Consider the following 22,579-nt stretch of genomic DNA (forward strand, 5'->3'; position numbering starts at 1 on the left):
AGGCAAAATCAGCGGTTAAATCGCTCCCTCGTGATTTGTAAGAGCACTCTTCTCTTTGATTAGCCTGATTTTGATTTTAGTAAAGACAAGAACAGCTTGATAAAAAATATAAAATATTGAGGGGCAGCGCTAGGGCTGGGCTAAAGGGGCTTAAGCCCCGAAAGTTTTTAGTAAAGCCCCGAATATTTTGTTAAATTGTCTTTCTCACAGAGCAAAACAATTCATCAGAAAAACAAATGTGAATAAGATTACAGCGGCCGCGATTAACTAATCATGAACAGTGCATATTACATTTTTATTTATATTTTCCCCTTTGCATTAAAGGTACTTTTGACGTGCTTTTGCAACGTTGAGCATTGTAGCCAATCACAGACATGTCTGTTGATCACATCGGCCAATCAGAGGCGTTTAAATGAGTCGCTTTGCTGAAGATGTGTTTTGCGCGAGCTCACCGAGTTCACGTTCGCAAACATGTCATTATTATTGGCAATAAACTTAAGATGCAGATAAGAGATTCACTTGATATTATTATTGATGCTGCTCTGATGCACTACATTACGCAACGCTCTGTTTGTTGTTAGGAAGACTAAAAGTTCAGCGGTCTAGCTCATCAATGTCAAAATTATTAAATAAGTTAACAAATGCCTGGTAAAATGTAAGTAGATCATTTAATATTTGACTGTTTTACAATAGAAAAGTTCAACTTTTTTTACTTATTTATTAAATTTTGCCTTTTTGAATTGAAAATATGCTATAATTTCCTTGATTCATTTATGTAAATTACAAATAAAATATTAGTTGCAAATAGTTACAATTATTTCACTAATACAACAAGCCTTTCTTTTTCTTTATTCCCTTAAATCGCTTTAATAATTAATTAATTACTTTAAATAAAAATACCCAATTTTAGTTTGGGCTGTTACGTTACAACACACAATACAGTGCCAGTTAGGAGATCGATCATTTGATTAGCTAAGCCTAAGCAGTCCTATTAAATCCAATTCCTCTCAGATATCACAGCAATGAAACCAGGTTACAACTGGGGAAATAACAAATACAATAGAATTAAGTAGTCTAAACATAACTGGTGTGTGTGTTGTGAATTAAAAAACGTTGTAGTGTGTAAGGGCATGATTAAACAATAACTACTGTAGTTTAAAAGTGTTTTTGTGTTTTTTTTTTTTTTAAAGCAATTCATATATAGGGATTCCATGTACCCCTGCCACCCTGCCAAGACCTCTTGCCACCCCTTTGCCCCCCATGCAAAATTTTCTAGATCCGCCACTGATTGGGAAGGCTCTTGGTTTGTCATTTGGGCTCCCTTGTGTCAGAATTTATCACTTATTTATTATAAAGTCAATTATTTTGTAGGCCCTCCAGTAAGTCGGGTCCCAGACAACCACTACAAGAGGGGTCAACCCGGCTGGTGACCTCTGTAACTACAGTAAACTTCTATCCTCTTAATATGCAGGCCTCTTGTCTTTGTTCTAAAGGTATTTGTAGAGATGTGTTCCCATTTCATACAGTGATTTACAGCTCTGTTCCAATAAAAAGTGGTAAAATGTATTCCTATTTACAGTATGAGCTAGCATCATACAGACTGTGGTAATGTCATTAATGAATCATTTTTAACTTGGAAAGACTCTGTTCCTTGTCATTTTCCTCCTCAAGTACAAACCATTGTTCCCATTGCCACATTAAAATTCCTCCTCCCAGTGCTGGGCTTTCATGTGGTCGGCTGGTGGCTTGGCTAAAGCTTATGTGTATCCATCCATACACACTCACACACACAAAAACGCAACCTCACACACAGTTTGAAAATGTTCCTCAGCACCCATACGCTATTCAGCTAGTTTGGATAGAAGCGCTGATATCCAAATGTTTGCTGTTCTGAATGACTTAGCTCTGTAGAAGATACGCCCCACTAAATGAGTCGTGAAGACCACAGATTGTTATGATAAATCATTAATAATATATCTATATAGATTTAATAAATCAAGTGTTCCCAGGCAGGCCTGAGCAATACTGTCTGTCTTTCCAGAACATACTGTATTATGGTTTTTTACTATAATATCACAATATAAGCATATGCGATCAGTATTTTGGTGGAAATACTATAAATAATCTTTTTTTTGGGGGGGGGGGCATGTTTAAAGGATAGTTAACCTTTAAATAAATGAACCCAAAAGAATACTTTTTTAAATAAATGTCTATGGTTGGTTTCTGTCCAAACAATAAAAGGCAATGGGGTCCAGTGTTGTTTGAAAGAAGAAAGACAAATGCCTAACAGTCTGGAACAACATAAGAGTGCATAAATGATGTCAGATTTATTTTTTGTGTGAACTATCCTTTTAACTAACTTAACCAGCATGTCTCCCTTTGGCAGTCAGTTTCAACTTAAAGACTATGCTGTTCTATGATGATCTACCTGCTAGAGAAACAACATTTCAATATAAATCAAACAATCCTGGTCGCAACAGGTGAGTGAGTCTACTGCTACTTTTATTAAAAGTAAAATTGAAATTATTAGATCATAAAATCATCAGAAATAATTTCAACATAACATAGACTGTTTTTATTGAAATAATACTCATATTGATTAAACACTGAATTAACCATGAGCATATTGTAAGCAGAAGTGAAACTATGCTCCAGATTATAGATTTATGGATTGGACAGATTCATCTTATTTTGAGGTTAAAACGTAATAGTGCTGTCATTAAAATGACAAAACAGACAGAGCATCGAAGACCCCAGGCAACAATGACAAAACTGACTTGCTTTTAATTGGCTGCCGGGCATGTCAGGTGGAAAACTAACTCACTTTGGTCATAAATCTAAAGGATTCGTTGAGGACAGAGATATTTTTTTTATTATTATTATTGCATTTTATACCAAAAAATAGTTCACCGAAAAATAAAAATAAAATTCAGTCATTATTTACTCACTGTTGTGTTTTTCCAAGTTGCAGCTTGTTTGCATATACATTTTTGGTATCTTTATGGTGTTTGACAGTAGTCAAAATGAACAGTCATAGTACAGAAATGAAAATTATGGAAAAAAGCATACAGGTTTGGAACAACATTAGGTACTGTAAATGATGTCAGAATCTTAATTTTGGGGCAATCTATCCCTTTAAGGTATATAATCATTACATTATCTGCACATGTGAAGTGACAAAAGCACAAAGTATGTGAAGTGACTGTCCAGGAGCTATCAGGCAACATAGCTCCTGCCCCAATCAAACTGCCCCAGTTCGACCCGCTGTGGCTGCATGTCAAACGTGGCAGCACAACAATGCACTCGTGCTGTAATCCGTCACCACTGTTAATTGTCTGAAGCCTTAAAGTACAGGTCTGTTCATATGATTCTAAAAAAGTACTCAGACCCTTATAATTGAAGTAAACAATATCTCCCGGTTAATTACTGGTCAGGCTAATTAAAGAAAGGCAGCGGTGCTGGGAGAGGAGCTTAAATATACCACTACGAGAGAGCTATGCAGGACACAATTCAAACAGGGAGAAAATAGATGGGACTCTGTGTAATTTTGGTTGTGAACCACAGAGGAAAAAATGTATAATTTAAGCCAGAAATTATTCATTTAACATAAACGCTTGCTTTAAAAACAAAAAAGTATTCATTTGAGAAGAGAGCTCTCTCCCTCTTTCTTTCTTTCTTTCTTTCTTTCTTTCTTTCTTTCTTTCTTTCTTTCTTTCTTTCTTTCTTTCTTTCTTTCTTTCTTTCTTTCTTTCTTTCTATCTTTCATTCAGGAATAAACTGAAGTCAGTGCACTTCTTCATAATGAGAGAAGCTTGTTAGTATGTGTGAGCGAGTGTGGGGGCATCATTTTAGCCATAACCCTCACCCTTTATTTTATCTGGCCTCATCTGAACTGATCACTGTGAGGGTGTGTGGATTATATTCAGCCTAAACGGTTTGTTTTCCAGTGCTGTCCTGTCCTCCTCCGTGTCCTTTTGATATTGTTTTGCGACTGTACAGAAGTAACCGCTTGTGTTTCTGTGTTTAGGGGAGTAGCGTCTGGGACTTCCTCACAGATGTGGCGCCATTGTGTGGGCCAGACAGGACTATTTAGTCTTTCCAATCATAATGCCGCTTCTATCAATTTGCATACTTGTTTAATTTTATAGCACATAATGGTATTTTAGGAGGTTACACACATGGCTTGAGTCCCTGTGTGGGTAACATATTGATCAGTTTTTTTGGCTCTTCAAAGCAATCTCTAAAGGGCTCTTCGAGTGTATTTAAAGACATGCTGTTGACCTACGAGTGACTCATGTTTTTTCTGTTTTTGTTACTGTGTATATTTAGTTGTCAAAAAAGAGAGAGAGAGAGAGAATGCTTATCTAACATTATTTTTGATGAATAACAAGCTGCAGTCACACACAAACACAACCACGCAGCATTTAATTTTAAAAACTACAATCACTACAAAAACGTAGCAGACATTTCATCAGCCTGACTTAAATGATCTTTTAATTAAAGGTTGAAATGTGGCCTTCAATTTTCGCTCTCTGTTTTCTGACAATACTTTCAATAAACTGTAGCACAGCAAACTTTGTTCTAGTCAGACGTACAGAGCATGAACTGTGACTACAAACACTACAGAAAAATAAACTCAAATAAATGCCAAATGCTCAACCTATGAAGTAAATTGTGATGTCTTTTGTTACCCACGGATCAACATGAAGTAAAGACTGTTTTACATTTTCTTCATATTTCACAGAATACAAGTAAACTCTCAATCTACTGGGAGATGACATTCATGTGTACAACAATAAAGTAAAGCATTATATTGCTTCTTTGGCCCACATACTCATAAACATTCTCCATACACACACACACACACACACACACACACACACACACACACAGAAAATGGACCCATACTGTGAGAGTACAAAGACCTTAAGCAGACACAAACATGCATTCCCACAAAGTTGGACATACAACACATACACACAAATAAAGTTCACACGCATCTTTTTGTGACGTGAAAATACTGCATTCTTTGCCTCGCCATTTCCTTTGTTCTTGTTTAATGAGATTTTCAGACTGTCTGTTATGTTGAACATATGTCCTTCCTCCTCAGTGTTCTCAGACACATTATCCCAAAACAGTATATCCTCCTGTCAACATCTCAACATCCGGACCTCCTCTCTGCACTCCATGGTACTCTAATCGCATTGAACTGTAAAGGGCTTGAGTACTGCATACTGTGCAATACATATTGTACACTGCTTTCCACACTACTGTACACTAATTCAGGAATCGAGTTACATAAGAAATTAATAAGATAATTTAGAATTTCATAACACTACAGTAAGTTTAAATTCATTAACATTAATTAATGCATCAGGTATCACAATCTAACAGTGACCAAATGCTTTACAGCATTTACAAATATAGATTCATTTACATACAGTACAGACCAAAAGTTTGGAAAGATTACTATTTTTAATGTTTTTGAAAGAAGTTTCTTCTGCTCATCAAGTCTGCATTTATTTGATCAAAAATACAGAAAAAACTGTAATATTGTGAAATATTATTACAACTTAAAATTATAGTTTTCTATTTGAATATACTTTAAAAAAATAATTTATTCCTGTGATGCAAACCTGAATTTTCAGCATCATTACTCCAGCCTTCAGTGTCACATGTAACATCCAGTCTATCACATGATCATTCAGAAATCATTCTAATATTCTGATTTATTATGAGTGTTGAAACAGTTCTGCTGTCTAATATATTTGATGAATAAAAGGTTAAAAAGAACTGCATTTATTCAAAATAAAAAAAAATTCTAATAATATATATTCTAATAATATATTTTCTTTACTATCACTTTTTATCAATTTAACACATCCTTGCTGAATAAAAGTATTGATTTTATTAAAAAAGAAGAAAGAAAAAAAAAATTACTGACCCCAAATTACTGACCGGTATTGTATATTGTTATTACAAAATATTTATATTTTAAAAACATAGCTTCTTTTTTTTTTTTTTTTTTACTTTTTATTCATCAAAGTATCCTAAAAAAGTATCACGTTCTGAAAAAATATTAAGCAGCAGAACTGTTTCCAAATTTGATAATGAATCATCATATTAGAATGATTTCTAAAGGATCATGTGATAATGATCCTAAAAATTCAGCTTTGCATCACAGAAATAAATGATAATTTAAAGTCAATTATTTTAAATTGTAATAATGTATCACAATATTACATTTTTTTTCTGTATTTTTGATCAAATAAATCCAGGCTTGATGAGCAGAAGAAACGTCTTTCAAAAATATTAAAAATAGTAATGTTTCCAAACTTTTGGTCTGTACTGTATATAGGGATTTTGAAATAAATAAATTATTATGGTTTATGTATTATGAATGAACTTTGTTTTTAAAATGTGGGTCTTTTGTGAAAGATTCACATTTTACTATACTTTTACATTTAAAACATTTAAAAAGAGTACTTATTATGGAAATAATATAGTTTAAAATAATTGAATGTAAAGTTAAAAGAACTGGAAGTAAAGTTTTCGGTTACTCAATTAAATTTCATTGCAACTTAAATTTAGATTTGACTGATAAAGTAAATTTTTATGTGTAATTTCATAATTACTTCTATTGTCTTTATAATATGGTTAAAGTGTAGTGCCAAATGTGCCAACAAACATTTATGGTAAACTACAATATACTTTAATATAATTTATGTTGAATGCAAATTAGTACATAGAAAAAAATATTCATTTTAAATGTAACATCACATAAAACACTGCACATAAAATAAAATAAAAATAATATTATAATACAGTACTTTGCTTTATTATGTTAAATCAACAAGTGTACTTATTTAAAGCTCAACAAAAGATTATTAAAACATGATTTAAAATTTACTCCACATAAATTAACAGGTTTTAACTTCACATGATGAAAAAGTGCACTGTTTTAAAAGTACTTAAGAGTTAAAAGTACACTTAAGTTTTAAAATCAAGTGGCATTTTATTTCCTTGAGATCATTTAAATATATATATATAATATATATATATAATTTTTTGTTGCTTTTTTTAAGATATTAATTACACTACTACGTGCACATTCAGTACAATTAGGCACACTTCTTTTTATAAAAAGGAACGTTTGTGTAACATTTGGCAGCTCATTTAAATAGTACATCAAGATAAATGTTAAAATATCTGATATCGTTCTGGTTTGTCAAACTGGAAGAGTGAAGTTCTAGTCATTATTTATTTATTATTGGTTTTACTGTAATTTAAGATGAAATTCATTAACTGTTTTGAACAGGCACTCTGAGTCTGGGACAATGTTGAACTCACCATGTGCCTGGGCTGCAGAACTGTGGGAGTAGCCAAGAGCGAGAAGTGCAGTCTCAACCAGCTGTGTGAAAAGGATGTCTTTCCTGACCAGCACAAACTCTGCATGTTCCTCCCGGCTCTCTCCATCTGATATCATCCCTCCATCCACCTGCTCCACCACACAGAAGACTGGAATCATCAGACCTGCAATACAGTAGAGAAGTACAGTTTAGAAAACATTAGAGAAACAATGGTCAAGAGAGAAGAGCTGAATTACTAAATATATGTTAAAAAGGAAGTCCAGTGACTGAGCTGATGTTCTACAAATGGACTCTTTCCACACATTTTTTACAAATATTTTTACAAAACTCTATTTCTAAATAAAGTGTGGCATCATTATGAAAAGTCCCCATGTACTGTTCACAAGAGAAGTGTTTTCATTAGAAATCATTAATGATTAATAGTTTCATTGCATTTGGATTAAAGTCGGTCAGGGTAATTCGCTTGTCCCAGGTTTCCTAGCTCAATGCAAATAGTCAACATGAACAAACTGTTCAGATTGTGTATCATACCAACCATCAAACCAGCTACGTTATACTCCATTAAAGCTATCAGTTTTTTTATGGTGCCTCCCTTCACTTTGTCAGGGCAGCTGAGCTGATATCTCCTCAAGTCAACGGACTGCATGCTAACGGCAGGGTCACTTAATAAAATTAGTTGCATGAGCCACCAACGGATATGCAAACCTTTCTGCCTTCAGTGTTTGAGGTTACGGCTCAATGCATTGCAACTTAACACATACTTTTAGTAGTGTTGACTTTGTTAACATTTTAGTTAAAACATTTATGATTAATCCATAAAATATGTTGGCAAGTGATTCAGTGGGTACAGAGTCCCATCTTTTAATGGGATGTTGAGATGCATAGTCATTCGCGGCTTGTTGAGAAATAGTATGCAGTACCTAATGCTGCCTGAAAAACACCCCTCCCACTCAAGCTTCCTCTGGTTAATCTAGGCCTAAAATATCCATTGGTTTTTCAATTTCCCAGAAGTGCTGAAAAGCTTTCTGACTATTAATTAACACACCTTAGAAATTATAGACTGAAAGCATTAGGCAAAATCCCAGTTGTACTAATAAGAGCAGAGCAGTACAAAACTCTCTCCTAATTTATACACACACACTTCCATGCAAATGCATATACATTCGCGCACAGCTCCCAGAGCCCCTTGGTTTAATCAGTCAATTCCTATATTTCTATTTCCTTTCCATTAATCACCCTGGCTTCCAGTTCAGAATGCTCTTATGGAGTGAATTACAGGCCAGGGGCCGGTGCCAATTCAAGTAAGTGAATTTCCCCCAACAGGGAAATATAACTGTCAACACACAGCAGCTCCCAGCAGTCTCTCTCTCTCTCTTTCTTTCTTCCGCTAGCTCCCATGGGCTCATCCCTGTACCCTGTATGAGCACAGCTTCATCATAAGACAACAGCATGTGTGTGAAGCATGTGTCTGACTCATTTCTGTGTGTGAGTTTTGTGTTTTGATGTAGAGTGCAACGCTCACACTGAGTAAGTAGTTCTGTCTCTTTGATTATCTGTTTTAATGCACATTATTGCCTGAACATTTTTTTAGACTTATGCATGAATTTTGAAATGTGTCATTTAAGGGTTGTATAGGCTTGTAGAATTGTAAGCATAACTTTAGACTATACTGTAACCAGCTTTAAACTGTATATAATCGAAATATACTGTAGCAGAAAAGAACACACTGCAAAAAAATAAATACATACATAAAATAAATTAATAAATCAGCATTTTTGTCTTGTTTCTCAGACCGAATAGCCTATAACAGCCTGAAAATAATCTACATTTACTTGAGAAGCAAAATCTTTATTTAACCTAGTCAAACCTAGTCACTTAAAATTTATTTAATCAAGTCGATTAACGCGGATACGCGTTTTGAGTCATTTTCTCCTGATAACCCCGAAAAGAACTTAAATTACACTTTCAGTTTTAATCGTACAGATAAGAGCAATACATCAATCGAATCTGTAAAGGGTCTACTTTTTTTTGGATACAGACATAATAACAACAAAACTTTGTGCACTTATAAAATAAAGATAACAAACAAGGTGCGCTGTCTGCAGCCTTTGTCTGCGCTGATCTTCTTTTACAAACACGTCATTTAAATGAACTGTAACTCCGTGAATACTCAACGAAAATACATGAGAGAGATATCTATAGAAAGCTTGACATGTCTATTTTTAAACTAAACAAGTGCCGCCGAAAACAGATATTCTGTGATAAAGTAATCCATATGAAAACAACGCGATGTCTGTTTTTCATGTCTCCCTTCATTATATCTAATGTGACCACGCCCCCGCGCCGAACGCGCTATTCAGACTCAAACTGAAGCGCGCGGCTTGAATACGCCCATAACAGAAGAAAAAGCAGCGAGACTGTTCAAGTTTTTTTTTATTTTACTGTTTGCTTCGCGATGAGAGGAATAACACATAATTCACCCCAAAAAGATGTGATGTGGTTGAGGATTTGAGAAATGGATTTCCTCAGAAAAAAAAGAATGAAGCACTTTATTCAGCAGAGATCATAAACATGAGTAGGTCTCTTTTTATTTATTTATATACTTGTACTAGTTTTCACATAACGTTTAAACGTTTTACTAGTTAGAGTTTTTCCAAACTATAATTCCTGACTAAATGTATAATCAAGTGAAACATTATGAAGTTTCAATAACAATATACAACACTATACCCTTCGAAAGCTTGATAAATAATATAAATGTAACAAATAGATAATTGTAACAAATGTAAAAACAATGCTTTTCTTTCCATTTATTCCCCCTAAAAACCCAGAAAAATATTCTCGGCTATTTTCAACATTAATAATAATGATGATAATAATAACAACAAACGTTTTTTTTTTGTTTTTTTTTTGTAGAAAATAAGATTGTTAAAAGGATTTCTGAAGGATTGTGTGACTGGAGTAAGCATGCCAAACAATTTGTTTGAAAGTCAGCTTTGATTGTTTCTAATAAACTGTTTAACTGCTCCCCCAAGTGGATATTAAATTATGTTGTGGGATAATTAAATATATTCTTAATAAACTACAAACATAAAATTATATAGATTTATTTTGTTCTCACATTCTCTCTTGTAACTCCTCACTCACAGTGGCAAAGATGACTGAATGGCTCATTATGCAGCTCATTATGCAGGCCTTTGTCTTCTCAGGTGTAAATCACAATGATATTCATGGTAGTTGACGCCTACTCGCATATGACTTTTACCAACAAAAAGTGTCTTAGAAAATTTAAATCAATATATTGTTTTCTGTGAGTGGGTAAACAAGATGATTTTCATATCATTTAGAAAGAAAAATTCTAAGCTACAAGCTCCAGTTCTCAAAAATCCCGGGAACCATTGTTCTTTATGTGTTTTTTTGCCTTATTCAAGCGTTTTAACATTTTTAGTTTTTCACTAACCACGCATAATATTTTTTTTTCTCAAAAACACAATCATGTACATACATGCATTTCACATATTATTACAGCCCAGTTTGTGCTGATTACAGTGAGATTAGTCTTTACCCATTTAGATATTTATAAGAAACTGAAAAAAGCACAAATGTCAAGGCATGACAAAACTTCTCCAGGCCCCAAAAATACCCTTAGACTCCAGAGGGTTAAATAATAATAAGAAGAAGAACAAAAGACTTTTCATAAATTATATCTTGAATTAACATGAATAAACTGCTGAATGGGTAAAACACAAACTTAATTAAAACTATATTTTCTGAAAACTAGTGTTAGTCTCATGCAGATTTGAGAAGAAATTAATCTTGCTTTAGATACTTAAACAAATGCAGTCATGTATGAGTGATTCTGAGTGAGTCCATGTCTGATATGTGTGTGGCCCACCCTTTAGTGTTCCATTGTGGTTTGGAGAAGACTGTTTCAAGACAACCTCTGATTAAAACTAACCAGTTGGTCCATCTGCCAGGGTACAGGAAGAGAAAGACCTGTTACTTCCCTCTTCTACCTTTTCCAGAAAAATATTCTACTTAGATATTCTGTCAAATAAAATCTGCTTTAGGGCAGTTTTGTACAGCAGGTCATACTCACACATACACACAATCACGAACAAACTCACAGTACATGTTGTTAAGGTCTTGGCCTCTAAAAATATCTAATCTATATCTGATATGTGGCTTTATGATTGGCTACACAAATTGTTCACTTTCAAGGTGAATGCAGTTTGACCTTGGTGACATTTTGCCCCAATCCATAACATTGTGAGAGATGATAGAATATGACACTTTTGCTGAGGCTGTGTGTTACTGGACACAGTCTGTATGTTCCCTATGTGATATTTGAAGCAGTAACATCAGTATCCTGCAGTATGGTGTACAATATATCTAAAACTATATAAACAACACACACACATATATACTATATGTATACACATACATACATATTACCGTTCAGAATTTTTGTGTTGGTGTTCTTATATAATTATCCAATTTAATTATTGAAAGAGATCTCTTATACTCACCAAGACTGCATTCACTTGATCAAAATACAGTACAACAGTAACAAATATAATTCAAAATATATTATAAATATAATATATTTTCAAAAGAAATTTATACATGTGAAGGCAAAGCTGAATTTTCATATAATATAAAAAGAGCACCTCTTTTGATACTTTTAAATGGTAGTAACCATTCGACTTACTTGCACACCCCTCTATTTGCAAGCCAAATAAATAAACTTGTCTAGAATAAACATGTCCAATATCTGATGATTCTTTTTTGAAAATCTTGATGCTGAATTTAAAAAGTCCATATCCATGTTACTTGTCAACTACCCATGTGTAAAAACATATTTAAAGCCATTCAGTAATCAGAGCTGTGACCACATCACTGTATGTGGCCATTTTTGGGGTCACTGTAATCAATATGACCTCCCTTCTGACACACACTACTGTTGCGATCAATAACTGGCCAAGAGGAATAAATCAGGTCTATATGGTGCTTCTTAACTCCCTGAGCTTATAGTGACCACAACACTCCTGTGAGCAGATTTAAAATGGTGTATGGGATTAAACTGATCTGCATCATGCACTATGGGCTGGCTCTTTTAATGTCAGATAAATTAGATAGAACCAGGCAAACTGCATAGCTAGATGTTCTGTTTTAATATTTATTCATTTTTACAATTCTATAATAGTTCTCTCACTAATTAAAAAAACAAAATATTTTTTTAAAGCAGTGGGGAAGTGGCTAGAATTCAGGCACACTAAGCCACAGTGCTAGTGTGTGGTCTTTCTTCAAGATACAACTAATAAAAGAGGGAAAACTCAAGGAAAAAATATAACAAGTGTATATTATACACAAAGTTGTGAGTGTCTTACCGCAAAGAGGTCTCTGTGGGGCCCCATTGTGGCGACTGCGGTGACCTGTGGGACTGCCGTTGAGTTCCACACGACCCATCTTTGGTGGGGGGCCACCGATATCAGGACTGCTGCTCCCACGTCGCTCAGGGCTCTCCCGTAAGCGAGGGCTCTCTCCTCCGCCACGCTCCATCCCCCTCCACACTACAGGGCGAACACCAGCCAGAGGATAAGGACCTGAGACACAGAGAACACAGCCAATACAATATTGATGCATGTACTTTTTTCTGACGATCATAAATTGTATATTCAATAACCACAATATTTGGTTGGTAAATCTGTGTTATACAAAATAACACCACAACAATGCTTAATAGTCTTTTTTTTCTTTAATATGATGGTATATTTAAAAATAAATAATAAAAATGTTTGTGTCCTCACCATAACCATGATAATTCATCATTTGGTTTCAATAAACCCTAAAACGAATCAAATGCTAAAGTTTTTTAAAGAACTGAATCTAAATTAAGAATAAACTTTCATTAACATTTCTCTTCAAAGTTTGTTGATAAGGAAACTCACAAATCAAAGGATTCCCTTTTGTTGACTCGAAACACAACTAAAAGAGACAACAACTCAAAGATATCAAACTTTATGTCCTACAGTGAATTGTTTAAGAGGATGCTGGCATCTTATCAGCACCATCAGCAAACAGAAAAGCTGATTCCCAGTCTCTTGTTCTGCTTAAGCATCTATGGGGAATGTAAACTTATGTGTATGTGTATTTAAATATGTATGTGTAGCCAAAATTACAGACCTTTATGCAAATATATATGAAAGCAAAGATGCTCAAAATCTTTTAATGAATTATTAAGTTACTTTAAGTTTTCAAATGATATCTGTATGTGCATGCACATATAGTATTTTTGAATGCACATGGATGTCTGCACACATTAATCTGAGCTATGGACCTTTCAGAGGTCTTTGTTTTTCAGCCAAACCTTTAATATTGGTAATGTCCATCAGAGTCAGTGCCAGACTCTATTGAGGCCATGCCAAAAGTTAAAGACTAGGAACATATTGCTTTGATTTGCATATCACTTCCTAAATACAGAGGGATACTGATGGAAAAGATAGATGGATAGATGGATAGATGGATAGATAGACAGATAGACAGACAGACAGACAGACAGACTGACAGACAGACAGACGGACAGACAGACTGATCGATTGATCAATAGATTTCGATGTCCACTCTCTGTGCTGTTCTTCTCATAGCGGTTATGCAGAAAACATCATTCTTTTCTTTGGCCCTGACGAGAAAAACATCTTGGAACATAAAAAATTCCAAAGAGAATTACAAGCTGGAGCTAAATTTTTTAAAAGGAATAATAAATTAAAAACATTAGCCTCTGCGTGATTAAAAACCTAACGCGGGTCCAGAAATCAAGTGTCTGAATTCTTTAGTGTTTAATAAGCAGATGGGAGGAAAAACACTTTAAGGGCATTTGAATGGAAAGAAATGTGTTAGTGTGCTACTAAGGGAACAAGAACTGATGATCCACACTGTACTTACACACACGGAGACAGAGAAAAAAGATTTACAGAGCCTTTGAGACAGTTTAATAGAGCTCAAGTGTGAACAATACAGTACAACAAAGGACATGCATGCTTATGAAAACACACTCGCATGTATATATATAATTAATAGCACCCATTAAACACAAATTTCCAATTAAAACTGATATTACCCCAGTGTACATGCAGCAATTATTTCTCAATTCTATTGTTCTGTTCATGTTAAAGTTTTTTAAAATGGCACAAAGTTTGAAAACACTGCACCTCTGTAACAACAGAGGATAAGATCCTAAAATATAACAGATACAACCCGCTGCTATGTGTAAAATCACTGTGATCCACTTATGAGGCAAACAGATCTGCTTTTAATTAACAGCTCGTCTATGATGCGGGCTTGCCCATTAGACTTGCAGTCCCAGGGGTAAAATAAAATCTCTTCGCAAAAAGTATCTTGAAATGTTTTAGACTTGCACTGAGCCAAACAAGAAATATGAAGGATGTAACCGCAAATGGACACAATGGCCACTGCACTTGAGTTCATTGCCATCAGTGAGGCTGAAAGCTTTACATCTGTTTGCCTACAATTCGCACTGTAAAGTATTTTATCAGTCTTAGTTCATCTGGCACTAATGGGTTGTCTTTGTTCCTTCCTTCACTGGGCTTCACAGGTCCAAACCTGCCTGATTTTAATGAGTCTTCTGATCCCAATCAAGACCTTGTCTGAATCTCTTCTCTCATCTCTATGCTAATCTCACTCGCTCTCTCTTTATCTTTCTGATCCTTCTCCACCCCGGCAAATATTTGATGGGGAGATAAAACCAGCTCCAGTTTGTCTGCCCGTCACTCATGTATGGAGATGGCAGTGGCTAAATGCAAAGATGGCATTGTAAAAGTTTCTTCTGGTCAATACACACCTGCTGTAACAAATCAATACAAGCCTATTGAAAAGGTACACTTATAATTATGATACACTACTTTGGATACTTTTGCAACAGACTTGTGATTCAAGGTTTTGGAATTCATGGACTCAAATGCAAGGTGGAAGATATTGTGTGATTATGCTGGTAAAAATCTTGTAATTCAGCACCACAAAATCTCATCCAGATTTTACTGAGCTAATAGTGAGACCACTTCATAAAAGCTTTATTGACAGAGACTGTATTCCTCTATTTCATCAACAGACTGGAGATAAAGGACTAATTTATTTATTTCTAAATTCAAATAATCCATTAGAAGATTATAAAGCATAAACGGGACAGCTATTAATAAAAGAACTCTGCCACTGTAGTTTCAATCTATAATAACTGACTCACCCTCATATTGTTTCAAACATGACTTTTGACTTTTTTTGTAGAACATAATATCTCAATGTTTGTTTTTTTTAATGTTCCACTGAAAGAAGAAAGGCATACAAATTTGGAACATCGGGAAGGTGACAGAGTTTCACTTTTAGGTGAACTATTTAATTTACAGTCATCATAAAAGTGTGATTGGTCCTGTCCAGGGGCGGATCTAAAAAAATATTGATGGGGTGGTGAGAAGGGAGCAGGAATTTTTGAGAGGTGGCAACATATGTGTTATATGACGTATAAATACTGAATTTAGTCACAGTTATCACAGTCTGATGATAAATAGTATATGTGCACACTATAACAGGGCACAGGCTATCATTTACAAACCCTATAAGCACCACTACACTCACTAATGCATACAGTATGCATCGACATGAAATTAAGAGCATTATAAAAGGTTCAGTGTTATCAATATGTCAATTTATCATAAGAAACACAAGACTTTAACAGCCAATGACATTTACAGCTGGGGAGACTCAACTGATTTTCTACTGTTTAGTGTTAATCACCATCTAACTCAACCAGTCAAAAACTACAATTAGCCTTAGATGTAATATGAATATATCCCTGAAGCATAGGTTTTATTAGCTGACAATATTAATAAATAAATAAACATTATATGCACAAATACAAATGTACTTTTAGAAATTGTTTTTGAAAAATATAGTGTTATTGTTTTGGCAAGTTTAAATTAAAGGAGCTATGTGGAGGTTTGTACTTAAAAAAATCTTTAAGATAGAGTTTTCATTTGTACATGTATGAGCCAACCATGATGTAAAAAAAGGGAATGACATCTCGACTGTCCACCACGGTTGCCTCTATCAGCCTGTAGGCTCAATTGTGTGTGGAGGAGTCGGGCCCGAATTGGCACGAAAATTCACAAAATGTGACGTCATGCGCGTTCTCGTCTACTTGGGCTTACAACAGTACGGCACACCAGCCATTATAGTAAGCAGCGGCAATAGTGTTTTCAAATGGACTCTGCGGATGGAAAGAAGCGACCAGCCTCCAGCACAATTCAGACACCCACGGACACTCCTCGTAAGTAAAAAAAAAAGACCGTGCGCACTGAGAACGAGCATGAGACTGGCTGCAGTTCCTCTAATGGCCACTGGTGTCAGTAACGGTTAGAAATTTCAGAACCTACGCAATGCTCCTTTAAAACTTCTATGAAAACTTGTGTGATATTCCTTTAAAATAATGTATATCTTTTAGTATATCTTTTTTAAGTATTTTTTACCGTGCAATTTCTTACATAATTTCTTTGAGTTAGACCAAACTTTTATTTTGGTGGGTTGTAGACAGAGTTTCTGTGTTTTTTAATTAACTATTGTTATTAGCTAATAGGCCTAGTTGAAGTATAGCATACTCTACTGTGCAATAGTACTATATTTCTGTTAGACTTTCTTCAAGTTATACCGAAATTTTATTTTGACAGGTTGTCGTAAAGACATTGCCGTTTCTGTCAGTGTGATACCAATGAATGACAATAGTTTTATCAAATGAAATGGTGAAATGCTCTCATAGTGCACTGACGTGCAGATGTGTAGCCTACATCATGTGTCAATATAGTGAATTCAGTGTGTGTGTGTGTAGTAGTGCACACATTCCCAGAGACATGTATAACAACACCTTCAGGGCCGCTGCTGGCCAAATGTGTGCCCTAAGCAGGATTGTATTGTTGTTCACCCCTTCCTCAAATATGATGATGAAAAAAAACACCTACTATAGGGGTGAAAATAGAACTTTAATCAAATAAAAAACTAAATGAATAAATTGAATTTTTACAAATTACAATTGTAGCTCTCGATATTTACCTCTGGCTATAACTTTATTATGACTCTAATTTATTTTATAGTCTCAAGCATTAAGAAATCATGCAAAAGGAAATTAAGCAGTTTTACTATGATAAAACCATGGTTTATTTTTGTAAGGGTTGTGATATGCACGTTTTTTTTTTTAAGAAATTATAAAGGCTGTGTCATCTATAGCAAAAAGGTGGCCAAAAATGAAAGATTAAGTGAATATTTGAATTAAATGTTTGGTCAGTAGCCTAAACAAGGATTTGATTGTCCTGTAAGTGTAACAGCAGCAATAACATGGCATTTGGCGCCCTTTGCAGGCATTTGTAATAACATGTACATGAATTGTTTAGTTTGTATTTGCCTACATTATGTTTTTTAACAGTGTTATTATTAACCAATGATTATTGCCTCATTGTTTTTTATATGATGCATTTTAAGTCATTTTAAAGGCTATTGATGGCTTAGGTCTGTTTTTATAGCAACAACAACATCAAAAAAAATATTACAGTATATTAATACTTTGTAAATTATTATTTGAAGTAACAAAACCATGGTTAATTTGCAGTTACCATGGCTACAAGAACAATTATTTGTGGTGTTATTGTTAAAACCATAGGTAATTTTCGTAAGGGAACCTGAAAATTTTTTTTTTTAAATTCACAGGAATGTGCCTGAAAGTGATAAACGGGCCTAGTTTTTACCTAAATTATTTATAATTTATTTTAAATTATTATATAAAAAATGTATAAGGTGTGCATTGTAGCTGACACCTGAATGGACACATTACAATTGCTTTATGACTGCAAGTCTTTCTCCTCAAATGCTACTGATGTTAGAAAAGTGTATACCATGTAACCGGTTTTTAGAGGACCTGGTCGTTCGTGGCTACCCACTTAAGTTACCGTTGTTCACTGGGTGTGCCAATGCAACTAGGGCTGCAACTAACGATTATTTTGATAATCGATTAATCTGTCGATTATTTTTACGATTAATCGGTTTATGTACTTATATTTTATTTTTTTCCATTTTTTCCCCAAGTAAATTATTAATAAATGGTCTTTATCCTTCAGCATAGATTTTTAAGAGATTTTAACCATTTTGCACTGTCATATCCTCATCAAAATATACCTGGAGTTGTTTTATTGTGTTAGTAATCCTTTGTCGAACTCTTCTGCAATCAGAACACTGACCCATACTCTAGCAAATTTCACAAGGAGATTTAAAATAATGTTTTCACCATGGCAGTCCATAGAGCTCCTAAAGTAGTTTAACATCCCGAACAAAGCTTAAGCAATCTTTCAGAACATATTTTCACGAAGAATAAGGATAAAACAGAATAAAATTGCAGTGCATTGTATTTTATTATTTACTGGGAAACAGCTTTATAGCTTATGCTGTGAAATTGTAAACAATCCTTCGAAAAAAGTGCCAATGGCATGAAACCTGAATGGAACTCAGAATTTAAAGTAAAATCCATCAGAAGGTTTTCCAGAAAAAAAATTGGACACACACAAAAAACCTGCTGTGTGAAAAAGAGCAGTGAATACTTAGAAAAAAAGTGCATTTCAAATATCTTTAAACATTTACCTCTCTCATTCAGTCATAATTAGGCTGCACGACTGAATTATGAACTGGTAAACGACAAACTGATTACGGAACATGTTTGTAAAGCTTTAAATGTTAACTGTTAAAAAGCAATGTTATCATGTTTTACGACTTAACATTTGCAAACAACATTTTACTTGAGAATCTGCACAAATGAAAGTCTTAGGGGCCGTTCACAAATCGCGCCTAAAAACGCGTGGAAAACGATAGGCGCACCGCTTTCTCCTTCTTTCCATAGCGCACGAGCAGAAGCGCCCCTGAGGCTTCTGCCTTTGCTAAGCAACCATGACGTGCTCTCTCCTAGAAGACGCGGAAATTTCAGCAAAGGATAAATGGATTTGCAGCTCAAAAAATCGCTTGCAGTAGCTCTGCTACTAAATTTATTTCAAAATGGAAATCCATATACACCTATGATCAGCTGTTCCTTTCATCTTGACTGAGCTTTTAACGTTGTTACGGGAAAGGATGAAGCTGATTGGTTAGTTCTTGTCACATGACCCGCGGTGCGCTTGCAGCATTCTGAAAAGTTGAAATGTTTTTAACTCGATGCGGTGCGGTGTTGGAAATAACTTGAGCGCGCAAAAGACGCGATATGTGAATGTCCCCTTAAACAGTTCAGTAGTGCAGAGTTTACAGGTTACGCTTCTTTTTTAAAGGCTCAAAGTAAAGTACTCCCACACATAAACATCATATATGATGTCTATGCTCCCACATCACGCTTGAATGCTGCAGAGACGCTGTTCGGGGAGCACGTGACATAAAACGAGGCCAGCTATTGGCTATTCGCTACTTCTCCTGCTCTACTGGCTGAGTAAAACCTCCGGTGGCTCATTACTGCCACACTTTGGTCACCGCAGATTTGAAATATGCACGAAATGAGCCGCTTACGGCACATAAAAGTTATTTAGCAACGAATCGATGACTAAATTAGTTGACAACTAATTTAATAATCGATTTTAATCGATTAAATCGATTCGTTGTTTCAGCTCTAAATGCAACTTTCTAATGCAGTTGATCTATAACTTTTTATACCAAGTACCACCTCAGAAAATATTTGGCTGTCCAAGTACCACCACAATGACCAACATTACAAATTACAGTAGCGTAGTAGGCCTAACTATTCAGCTAACGTTACTGCTCTGCACAGTTAAAAAAAACGACGCCGTTTTATTCCTAATAAGAATATTTATTGTTGTCAGCCACTTTAACATTGTAAATACACAGTTTGACAAATAACACTGCACTGTGCTTAGAAAGTAAAAAAAAAAAAAAAAAATGTATTACACGAACTCGTACTTGTTCGGCTTGCCATCCGTCCAACAGCATAGCTCTTCTGCCGTCCGTCATGGCGTTCACAATTCGCGCGAGTAGAGGGTGACGTCACATGCTAAGGGTCTATACCAATAGCGAATTTTCGAATATCGAAAATTTGAGACTCTCGAATGTCCAACGTCAAGCCAAATTCATACCTGTTTTTTTTTTTTTTTTGGAGCAACTGAGATGGTGCCCCCTCTGGGAGATGGTGCCCTACGCAGACTGCGTACTCTGTGTGTAGGGAGCGACGGTACTGAACACCTTTAATATTCACAGACATTAGTCCATATCGAGATTTGATTAAATGTACAGCTCTGATTTATTTATTCAAAAATGCCGAATTCCGTGACGTTCTGCTTTATACAGCAAGTTCCATTTCAATCCCTGTCGCTTTTCAAACACAAACGGGGTGAATTTATGAATGAAAGTGTGAAAGTTCAGACACAAAATGAAGTTGTTACGTATCCTCACGCTTTTTAAAAGTGGGTAACGTATCACGTAGTAGACTTACACCACTGTAACGTTAGTTATTTATCATCTCAAAGTCTGTGGTTTCATTAAAGCTTCATTTATTGATAGATAGATAATCCGTTTTTACCTCTTTCCTCCTGTGTCCCATGGTTCCCTCGCTTCGCGCGCACTGAGAAAGTTTTACAAACAAATCAGTCTCTTGCATACTGTCTATCTATAGTCTCTTGCGGCTCTGTCCTCTCGTGCTGCTGCATTCACTGCAGTCGGACATTGGAGATTCGCGCTCGTAAATTTTCAAATTGGCCATAACTTTTAATTCGTTGCTGCCAACTGGGGTGGCAAGGCTTTCTTTTAGGGTGGCATTTGCCACCCCATGCCACCCCGATAGATCCGCCCTTGGTCCTGTCCTTCCATCTGGTTGGCGTCAGTTAGAAATAGAGATAGATGTCTAATCAGTGCAAGTTATTAAGAATAATCGACAAAGATTATGAAGATTAAAAAAAATAATTAAAGCAAGATCGATTCAAGATGAAGAAATTGCTTACAGTATGGTGATTAATAGCAGGAAGCACTATGAAATACAGAAGAGGTTGTAGCATTTAAAATAGTACAGCTATTACAAATTTGCTTACATACTAACTGAAAGATACAAAGCACCTTACATTTCAGTGTTAGGCCAACAGGTATTCACAACCAGATACACGGTTCCATTTTTATTTGTAATGCTTGCAGCCACATATTACAAACATAACTAATGACTGTTATGTTTAGGGGTAGATGAGAGAAGCCAGACGAGGGAGTGGAACAGAACTTCGATCCCATGAGACTCAAATTTCCAAACTACGACGACCACACTGCAGAGACTCTCTCCTAAGCATGCGATATACGATTTCTGCTAACCTTCCTCTCCCCTCCACATTGCACTCTTTTCTTTGGCAATGAGAGTGGCCTCTGCCAGTTGTACCACACACAGGAAACTGAGGGCAGTAAACGACACTGCTGATCTGACTATCCTCACACTGTCAGTCAGTATACACAGAGAAGAGAACGATATTGAGAGACACTGAGAAAAAAGGGGAAAAAAAGGGAATAGGGAAGCAGAAATGTTGACACAAAGATGACATAAAAAGCTATTTTACAAATTAGGTAAGGAAAAGAGTGTTTGGCAGGACAAGACTATCCAATTTCTTGCTTGTTTCCAACTCAAAGTTTACCCGACAACAGTTAATAACAACTAATAAGGATACGCATGCAAATGAGCGATGAGATAAAGCTGTGTGTTGTTCAGAACCTGGTGGTATCATGGTATCTTTGTGTTGACAACATGTTAAGGCGTTAACCTTATTGACCAGGGAATAGGCCTGTGATACTCATTTATTGCAGGGTTATTAAAGCATCGGCTCAGTCAGGGTACAGATAAAGCAGGTGAAGATGGTTGAGGGATTCATATTAAAGGCCCCTCAGTGTCTCACAGGTGTGTGCGTTGGGAAGGGAAGAATAGATAGCTAGCAGCTTATCACCCATGAATTTGATGGCAGATCAAACTGTAACCAAGACAGATGATCACAGTGGAAATAAGACAAGCTCGATACTGGGACTTCCTTAGATATGTGTAAATATACGCGTACATATGTGACCCTGGAACACAAAACCAGTTTTATGTTGCACAGGGATATTTGTAGCAAGAGCCAAAAATACATTGCATTTGTCAAAAA

General features: G+C 35.3%; 1 protein-coding gene across 2 annotated transcripts in view; it reads right to left on the minus strand.

Annotated features, from left to right (window-relative positions):
• The window catches only part of satb2 (SATB homeobox 2), a 49,275-nt gene that overhangs the window by 21,589 nt on the left and 5,107 nt on the right, over nt 1–22,579 (minus strand). For both annotated transcript variants that reach the window (XM_059562140.1, XM_059562139.1), the window contains exons 2-3: nt 12,761–12,976; nt 7,351–7,533 (exon numbers count right to left, since the gene is read on the minus strand). In XM_059562140.1, coding sequence (XP_059418123.1) covers nt 7,351–7,533; nt 12,761–12,932 — 355 coding nt within the window. In that variant the 5' untranslated portion in view covers nt 12,933–12,976. The remainder of the gene's footprint in view (nt 1–7,350; nt 7,534–12,760; nt 12,977–22,579) is intronic.

Source organism: Carassius carassius, chromosome 11, assembly GCF_963082965.1.
Source record: "Carassius carassius chromosome 11, fCarCar2.1, whole genome shotgun sequence".
NCBI lineage: Eukaryota > Metazoa > Chordata > Actinopteri > Cypriniformes > Cyprinidae > Carassius > Carassius carassius.